Genomic DNA, 9,244 nt, shown 5'->3' with positions numbered 1-9,244 from the left:
AAATTAGGACAAAAATGTCCCTTAAAGGTCATCTTGTTGATGGACAAAACTTGAGAATTTGTCTTTTTGATAAATGTGGAAGATATCAGGACTTTAGGTAGCTAAAATCTTACACAGAGTTTTTTGTTTTGCTTTGTTTTTTCGTTTTGTTCTCGTTTTTGGGGGGGTGGGGGTGGGGTGGGGGGGTCGTTGTATGACTTGGATGATTGGAGTTGCCAGAGGCCAGCCCTGGAGTGGATTCTTCTTTCTGGTCTGTTCTTCTTGAGGCAGTGGAGGTGCAAGAGTGTTGGCAGGGTTAAGACTTTGTCTTACAAGATATTTAGGGTTGCTGTATACTAAAAAGTTTACTTGTCCAATTCTAAGTTACTATGCTACTGTAGCTAACCTGCAGTTTCTGGCACTTAGCACCTCTCCCTCAAGCCACAAAGGATTAAGTAAATAGCCTTTGTTCTGTCTGGAACTGCTGCTGGGCTCTAACTTTCAGCAGGAAGAAGAAGACACTTAGAGAAGTGATTATAGAATTTATTACTAAGTTATAAAAGTATCCTATGAAAGCTATCTAAGGGGAAAAGCGAAGAGATTCTAAGCGGGGAAAGGGAAATCATTCTCTAAGTGGGGGGAAAGGGAAAAGATTTCTACTCTAAGTGGGGAAAGGCAAAAAATTCTTTTCTATCTTCTGAATCTCCTTATCTCTTTGTCCCCAGTACTTATACATCTTTCAGCATACATGATCACATGTTACAAAGTTCATCACAAGTTCATACAAAAAATCAAATAAAAAATTGTAATAAATAGAAGTTTACAACAGTGAATGTTTACATGCATCCATTAGCATGCATTACCATTACCATGGCTAAACATTCATCATCTGTCTCAGCTCCACAGGTTCACTGAAGGTTTAAAATCATAACTAAGTTATTAGTGAAGTTTTGTATAGATAAACCCAGTACACCGTAGCTGTCTTCAGACACAGCAGAACAGGACATCAGATCCCATTACAGATATTTGTGAACTACCATGTAGTTGCTGGGAATTGAACTCAGGACCTCCGGAAGAGCAGTCAGTGCTCTACAATTGAGCCATCTCTCTAGCTTACTTCACTTACATCTTGAATAATGAAATTTACCAGAGTGTATTATTCTAATTCCCGTGATGACATGTATTCATGATATTAATACTGCTTGATCCTTCTGATTCACTTGATTTTTAAGAGTGAGACGTTCTTCCTACATGTTTTTGTTTTGATAATTTTGAATGTATGTGTACCTCTGTGTGTCTGGTTCTCACAATACTCAAAAGATGGCCCTGGAACTCCTGAACTTAGAGTAATGAATAGTTCTGAGTACCGGCCATTGAGTCCTCCTATATCTAAGACCAACAAGAGCTATAAAACACTGAGCCATCTCTCTTGCACTAAGTTGTTTATTTATGATCAACATTTACATGTTTTCATTTGTTCATTATTACTTTAAACATCTATTGCCTAAAAGTAAGATCTTATTAATGTTAGAGTTTAACCTGGGGAATATCATGTTCCTAGACTATAAATACAGTACTATAGTGAATGTTTAATTCTTTGTAGGAAGTTCAGTAAAACCCTCTGAGTTTCTTTCTTTCTTTCTATCTTTCTTGTTTGTTGGTTGGTTGGTTTTTGTTCTTTTTCTTTCTTTTCATTCTTCCTTTTTTTTTGGTTGTTGGGTTTATTTGTTTATTTGTTTGTTTTATTTTTGGGGGGTTGGGTTTTTTTATTTTTTTGATGATTTTTGCAGCAGAGACAGGGTTGAAATAGGTATTGCTGGCTTTCTTGGAACTTGTTTAGTAGGCCAGGCTGACATCCAAGTCAACGAGATATACCTGCCTCTACTTGGTGAGTGCTGCAGTTGAAGGCATGAACAACTATACCCAGCTTGTTCATAGTTTTTTGTAGTTCATAATTGTTTATATTGATTTCTCAGTGGTGCTAATCTGTTTGCTTCTCTCTCTCTCTCTCTCTCTCTCTCTCTCTCTCTCTCTCTCTCTCTCTCTCTCCCTCTTTCTCTCCCTCTCTCCCTCCCTCCCTTTCTGTATCTGTCTGTCTGTGTCACTGTCTCTCTGTTAAGTGGCATTTTGTTTATTAGGCTATTTGCTGTTCAAATGGCACAGCAATGGCAGGTGAACCTCATAATTTGGTTTTCTTCTAAAATGATTTCATGATTATAGCAGGATTTCTCTATCATGGACTAAGTATGCAAATCACCAGAATTATATGAATATATTGTCAATGAAGTATTCCTTACAGTGTTATCACTATCATGCTTTGTGTTGTACACATGTATGGGATTTTAGGATTCATTGACCTTTGATGATGTGCATGTACACTTCACTCGAGAGGAGTGGTCCTTGCTGGATCCATCTCAGAAGAGACTTTACAAAGATGTGATGCTGGACACCTACAGGAATCTCACCACTATTGGTAAACCTGAATTTTCCTCTGAGTTTTAAAATAAGGGGGCAGGGAGGGGTTACAGCTGTTTCTTGATTATTGATGCTCTTCTGTCATCTTGAATGAGAATAAGGAACAACAAGGTGAACAAAGGCATTTTCTAAGATTCACTGTAGATAATGGCTTACTGACTAATTTTCAATATATCACACATTTTCTGGTACTACATTTTAGGATACAATTGGGAAGACCATAATATTGAAGAATATTGTCAAAGTGGTAGAAGACATGGAAGGTAATTTTTTTTTTTTTTGTGAAACCTGATTCAAATGTGCTTTTGAAGAAAAATTGCTATGTTTAATGAGAGGGGAAGTTTATGAGAGTTAAGAATGTTGTAGAGAAACCTTAGTCCCTACCTTATACTTCATGTCTATGAGGAACAAATAGTCAAGCTGTGTGAATACAAGGTCAAAACCCTTTATTATTCTTTTAATAGGTATATCATATGTCATAATGGATACAGGCCATATGACCATAGGGATATTGAAAGAAACAGAGTATCTTTCTTTTGTAGAACTATTGGTAGTCCCGACTTTGAGGAGACTTTCAGAATGTGATACAAGTTTGTAATCACTTAGTTTTTCAACTTCATTTGGAACACAACCTCAAACATATACTGCAGAAAATTGCTATGAGCGTTAGGAATATGGAAATTCTGTTTGTCCTTCACTTTTCCAATATTGTATGACTCACAGTGTAAGAAAAGTTATGAATGTAGAGTGGTAAATCTGTGAATTCTTGCAGTTTTCTTCAAATATCTGACAAACTTAATATAGAAAAAGTCTAGTATAAATGTGAGCCATGTAATAAATGCCCTTACCATCACAGTTATCTCTAATGATGCAAAACAAGCCACAATGAAGGGGAACATCAAGACTGTAAACAATGTGATAAAGCCTTAAGATCTCATTCTACTTTACAATTAGACCAAATTATAAAATTAATTTGTACACATAAAAAATATTCATCAGTATAATGAGTGTGATAAAACTTTTACATGTTCTAATTATTATTGCAGGCACCAAAGACGTCATGCAGGAGAGAAACACTGTGAATATACACAATATGATAAAGTCTTCACATATCACAGTCATCTTCACAAGCATAAAGAAATTCAAACTCAAGAGAAACCCTCTGAAGGCTTTGAACATATTGAAGCTCTTGCATGTCATAGTAGTCTTCAAATACATAAAAGAACAGATACTGGAAAGAAACCCTACAAATGTAATCAATGTGATAAAGTCTTTTCACAACAGATTCATCTCCAAAGACATAAAAGAACACATACTGGAGAGAAGCCCTACGAATGTAATCAATGTGATAAAGTCTTTTCACAACAGAGACATCTCCGAACACATGAAAGAACTCATACTGGAGAGAAACCTTATGAATGTGATCAATGTGGTAAAGCCTTTGCATATCAGTCTGCTTTGGTCTTGCATAAAAGAACACATACTGGAGAGAAACCCTATGAATGTGATCAATGTGGTAAAGCCTTTGCACATCACTTTACTGTGGTCTTGCATAAAAGAACACATACTGGAGAGAAACCCTATGAATGTGATCAATGTGGTAAAGCCTTTGCATATCAGTCTGCTTTGGTCTTGCATAAAAGAACACATACTGGAGAGAAACCTTATGAATGTGATCAGTGTGGAAAAACTTTTGCACAAAGAAATCATCTCCGAACACATAAAGTAGTACATACTGGAGAGAAACCCTACAAATGTAATCAATGTGATAAAGCCTTTTCACAACAGAGTCATCTCCGAATACATGAAAGAACACATACTGGAGAGAAACCTTATAAATGTAATCAGTGTGGTAAATCATTTGTATCTCATAGTCATCTTCAAAGTCATGGAAGAATTCATACTGGAGAGAAACCTTACAAGTGTAATCAATGTGATAAAGCCTTTTCACAACACAATAGTCTCCAAATGCATAAAAGAACACATACTGGAGAGAAACCCTACAAATGCAATCAATGTGATAAAGCCTTTGCACAAAGCAGTAATCTCCAATATCATAAAAGAACACATACTGGAGAGAAACCCTATATATGTGATCAATGTGGTAAAGCCTTTACCCATCGATCCTCTGTGGTCTTGCATAAAAGAACACATACTGGAGAGAAACCTTATGAATGTAATCACTGTGGTAAAGCCTTTGCATATCACAGTACTCTCCAGTACCATAAAAAGAATCATACTGAAGAAGCCCTGTGAATATAATCACTGTGGTGAAGCCTTTGAAAATCACAATAGTCTCCTGAAACAAATGGAATCATTTGGGAGAAGAACCCTATGAAGGTATTTAACATGGTAAGGTCTTTGCACATTTCTATATTCTTCATCATTATGAAAGTATTCATATTGTAGAGAAACCATATGAACAAAAGAAATGTAAAGCTTTTGCATATCAAGTTATCTCTTAATGTAGAAAAGAACAGATATTAGAGAGAGATCATACAAGTATGACAGATGTTATAAAGCATTCTTACAACACAGTTATCCCGGAATACATTAAAGAAAATGTAGTGGTGAGAAACACAATGAATGTAATCAATGTAGTGAAACCATTGCATAACAAGGTCATCTTTGAATATAAGAACATATACTGGAAAGAAGCCTTATGGATGTAAGCAATGTAATAAAGGCATAAAACCATTTGTTCTGGAGAGGAACACTATGAAGGTAGTTAATATGGTGAAGTCTTTGCATGTCACAGTTGTCTCCAGATACACAAAGAAATAATACTGGAGAGAAACTCTACAAATAATAGTTGGCAAGATAAACCATTTTTATGACACAGTTTTGTTTGAATACAACAAAGAACACATACTGAAGAGAAACCCCATGAGTGTAAGCAATGTGGTAAAGCCCTTTCATATTAAGGTTAACTTCAAATATGTAAAAAATTATATACTGGGGCAAACACCTCCAAATGTAATCAGTGTGATAAAGCCTTTTTCCATCACAGTCATCTTCAAAGGCATGCAAAAAATCATCCTGGAGAGAAACCTTATAAATGTATATATTATTGTAAATCTTTTGGACATTTCTGTAACCATCATCTTGACAGTATTCATAGTGGAAAAAAACCCTGTGAGTGCAAGCAATATCACTGTTATCAGCAAATGCAGAAAACAATGCATAATGGAGAGAAACCTTACGAATGGACTCACTGTGGTAAAATCTTTGCATATCAGAGTCATCTTCAGATATATAAAAGAACACATACTGGAGAGAGACCCCAGTAGTGTAAGCAGTGTGATAAAGCCTTATTACATGACAGTCATCTTCAAAGGCATGCAAAGAATCTTACTAGAGAGAAACCTTATGAATATATTTAATATTGTGAAGCCTTTCTAAATTTCTGTAATCATCACCATGACAGTGTTCTTACTGGAGAGAAGTCCTGTGAATGCAAGCAATATTGCAAATCTTTTATCACCAAATGCAGAAAAGAACACATACTGTAGAGAAACCATAGGAATGGGCTCAATGTGTTAAAGCCTTTACACATCAGAGGAGTCTGAATACATACAAGAACACATTCTGGAGAGAAACCCTATGATTGTAATCAATGTAATAAAACTTTTGTGTGTGACAATAGTCTTTTTTTTTTTAAAGATTTATTTATTTCATGTATGTGGGTACACTGTAGCTCTCTTCAGACATACCAGAAGAGGGCATCGGATCCTATTACAAATGGTTGTGAGCCATCATGTGGTTGCTGGGAATTGAACTCAGGACCTCTGGAAGAGCAGTCGGCACTCTTAACCACTGAGCCATCTCTCCAGCCCCGACAATAGTCTTTGAATATATAAAAGAACACATACTGGAGAGAAACTGTATGGATGTAAACAATGTGGTAAAGCCTTTGAATATAGCAGTAGTTTTTCATGATAAAAGGAAATCATAGAGCAGAGAAACCCTATAAATGTAATTAAATGTGTTAAACTCTTACATTTCAGTTTAGTTTTTACAAAACAGTAAAATCTTTACTGTGTAACCAATCTGTTAAAGCCTTTGCGTATCACAGTAGTCTTTGAGCATGTGAAAGAGCTCATAATGAAGAGAATCTGACTATAAAGGATTTGGTAAGATCATTATGTTCAGCTACACAAGATTCTGTGGAGAAAAATAATCTGACAAGTGTCATCCTTCTATTCAATCAAGCACAGTGTTCCTTTTTATTTTAAATGCATCTGCAAACTCATCTGGACAAAATCACTATGGATTTAAGTGATAAGGTAATAATAACCCTTTTAGATTTCACACTTCACTTTACACAAAAAACTCATCCAGGTTTTAATATCCAGGTGTGTATTAAAGTCTTTTCTGTTGCTGTGATAAAACAATGTCTAAGGCAACTTATAAAACAGTTTAATTTGGCTTATGGTTCCACACCATTTAAGTATCACTAAATCAGTTGTGAGACATGGCAGCTAAAGTGGAAAGCTCAGAGCTCAAATCTCCAACCTGCAGCATGTATCTAGGAGTGGGAACTAGAAATGTCATGCAGATGTAAACTCTCAAGTGACATATTTCCTCCACCAGGGCAGCATTTCTTCAATTTTCCCAAATAATACAATCAATTAGAAGGATTGATTCTTCTGACTCCAAACATATATTCTTGCTCTTACATGAATCAAACCATGATAATAAAAACTGTAGGTAAGCCTTTAGATGCCTCAACACCATTGTTAAAGGAATGAATGCTTACACAAGAAAAATATTCGTGAGCAAAAATTTGTTTAATAATTTCTTTAATTTTAATTACGTGATGTCAGTGTATTTTTATATGGCTTTGTGCATATACATGATGGTTCCAAGAACCCTTTGGGTCATCTTGGAGCAGGAAGTACAGGAAGGCAAAAAAAAAAAAAATCCTGATCCTTAGTCATAGAAAGAAACTTGTCTTAAATGTTTGTCTGGCCATGTATCTAGCCCTTTAAATATTTGAAAGCATTTATCTATTATGTTGAGATGAGGTAATAATAAAAACATTCATACAAGAGAAAAATCCTGTTCCTACAAACAATTTGGTAAGGATTTTGACATCACATTCAATCACCAGAAAAATTATTGTTGCACCTCTTTTTCAAAATAGCCTTGAAGCAAGTAAATAATTCACCATGTTCACACACTTTTGATGGTTCTCATCTCCACATGTGGTTTATGTTTTGACAATTTTGAAGTTGGTGTTGAAGTGTGCTGTATGTGTGACAAATCCCTTTATTAAAGCATACTTGTTTTTTGTTTGTTTGTTTCGAGGCAGGGTTTCTCTGTGTAGCCTAAAGTGTATTTGATGGTTCTTTTCTTTTTTTTATTGCTCCATTTTTTTAATTAGGTATTTTCCTCATTTACATTTCCAATGCTATCCCAAAAGTGCCCCATACCCTCCCCCCACTCCCCTACCCACCCACTACCACTTTTTGGCCCTGGCATTCCCCTGTACTGGGGCATATAAAGTTTGCATGACCAATGGGCCTCTCTTTCCACTGATGGCCGACTAGGCCATCTTTTGATACATATGCAGCTAGAGACAAGAGCTCCGGGGTACTGGCTAGTTCATATTTTTGTTCCACCTATAGGGTTGCAGTTCCCTTTAGCTCCTTGGGTACTTTCTCTAGCTCCTCCATTGGGGGCCCTGTGGTCCATCCAATAGCTGACTGTGAGCATCCACTTCTGAGTTTGCTAGGCCCCAGCATGTATTTGATGGTTCTTACATTGCTTCTGTGGCTACTGTTGTCTTCTCTTGTGTTTTTACTTGGTGGCAGATGTCTTTTTGCTTCAATGTATATAATATAATGTCTGTCAACTAAATGGTTCATTGTCTATTTAAAATTTGGACTGTGTGTAATCATACATTTCAAGTAAGGGTGTCTGTGAATGGGTGGAGGCTCTTGTTCTTGATATTGTTCATCATATTTTCACAAATTCCCTAGAGATGTTGTTTGTTATTCAGCCTGGCTTGGATGTCAGTAATTAGGGCTGCATAGAACTCTAGATTTTCATGTGTCACCCTTCTGAGTACAAATCCAAAAACAGAAGATTTACCCACAATATATCCTGTTTTGTCTGTCACAGTTTAACAACATTAATGTTAAAATGCTTAATAGAAGAGAATATAAGAAAAAATGAATAAATTATTTGTGTAAGCAAAGTAACGTTTTCACCTATCTGATAGAGATGTAAGAAAGTAGAATCATCTGCAATCAGATGTAGATTCACAACATAGCATGATGTGCTATAAATATGCATATATTATTTGGTGTTCCATGCCTCTTCATTTTCCCTTTAGTTATCCATTGAACACATCATCTTGAACTATGAAGTTTTAAGAGAATTACCTAGAAATGCCAGACAATGTAACAGGAATAAGATTTATTTAAAAAATCTGGTGGCGTGCGCACACATACACACATGCAATTAGCTTATAAGTTGTTAGGAGGCCATGGTGGCTATGTGGAGACTGCAAGACAACTTAGTGAGGTGCATTTTTGGCCATCTTTATATGATAATCACAATCAGCTTGCCAGTTTTGCACTCCATAGATGTTTCCTTCTGAGCCATCTCACTGATGCTCAAATAAGATTATTTGAAATATTACATCAGTAAGTTATTGTCTTCAGATTATAAACGTATTGCACTGTTAAGGATGGAGGGAAACAGAACAACTTACTACATACACACCATGGAATGGGAGTGTACACACAAACAGACCCAAGATTTTATTTTTTTTTTTGTTTTT

The 9,244-nt window shown here is 35.8% G+C and overlaps 1 protein-coding gene across 1 annotated transcript; it reads left to right on the top strand.

Annotated features, from left to right (window-relative positions):
* The first annotated feature begins 2,418 nt into the window (after positions 1–2,418).
* LOC115029032 (zinc finger protein 431-like) lies at positions 2,419–4,710 on the top strand. The gene is made up of 3 exons (XM_021166106.1): positions 2,419–2,452; positions 2,657–2,717; positions 3,501–4,710. Exons 1-3 carry the CDS (start codon positions 2,419–2,421, stop codon positions 4,708–4,710), a joined length of 1,305 nt encoding a protein of 434 aa, XP_021021765.1.
* Positions 4,711–9,244: the final 4,534 nt, after the last annotated feature.

The sequence above is a fragment of the Mus caroli genome, chromosome 7, assembly GCF_900094665.2.
Source record: "Mus caroli chromosome 7, CAROLI_EIJ_v1.1, whole genome shotgun sequence".
NCBI lineage: Eukaryota > Metazoa > Chordata > Mammalia > Rodentia > Muridae > Mus > Mus caroli.
Note: the sequence above shows the minus strand (reverse complement) of the source record. Positions and strands in the feature narration are given on the sequence as shown.

What these genes read in the sequence shown, in the direction of transcription:
- LOC115029032 (XM_021166106.1), top strand. Translation starts at nt 2,419, where the DNA reads ATGCTGGACACCTACAGGAATCTCACCACTATTG. An exon ending in CAGGAATCTCACCACTATTG is followed by an intron (nt 2,453 to 2,656) that starts GTAAACCTGAAT and finishes ACTACATTTTAG; the next exon opens with GATACAATTGGGAAGACCAT. An exon ending in AGTGGTAGAAGACATGGAAG is followed by an intron (nt 2,718 to 3,500) that starts GTAATTTTTTTT and finishes TTATTATTGCAG; the next exon opens with GCACCAAAGACGTCATGCAG.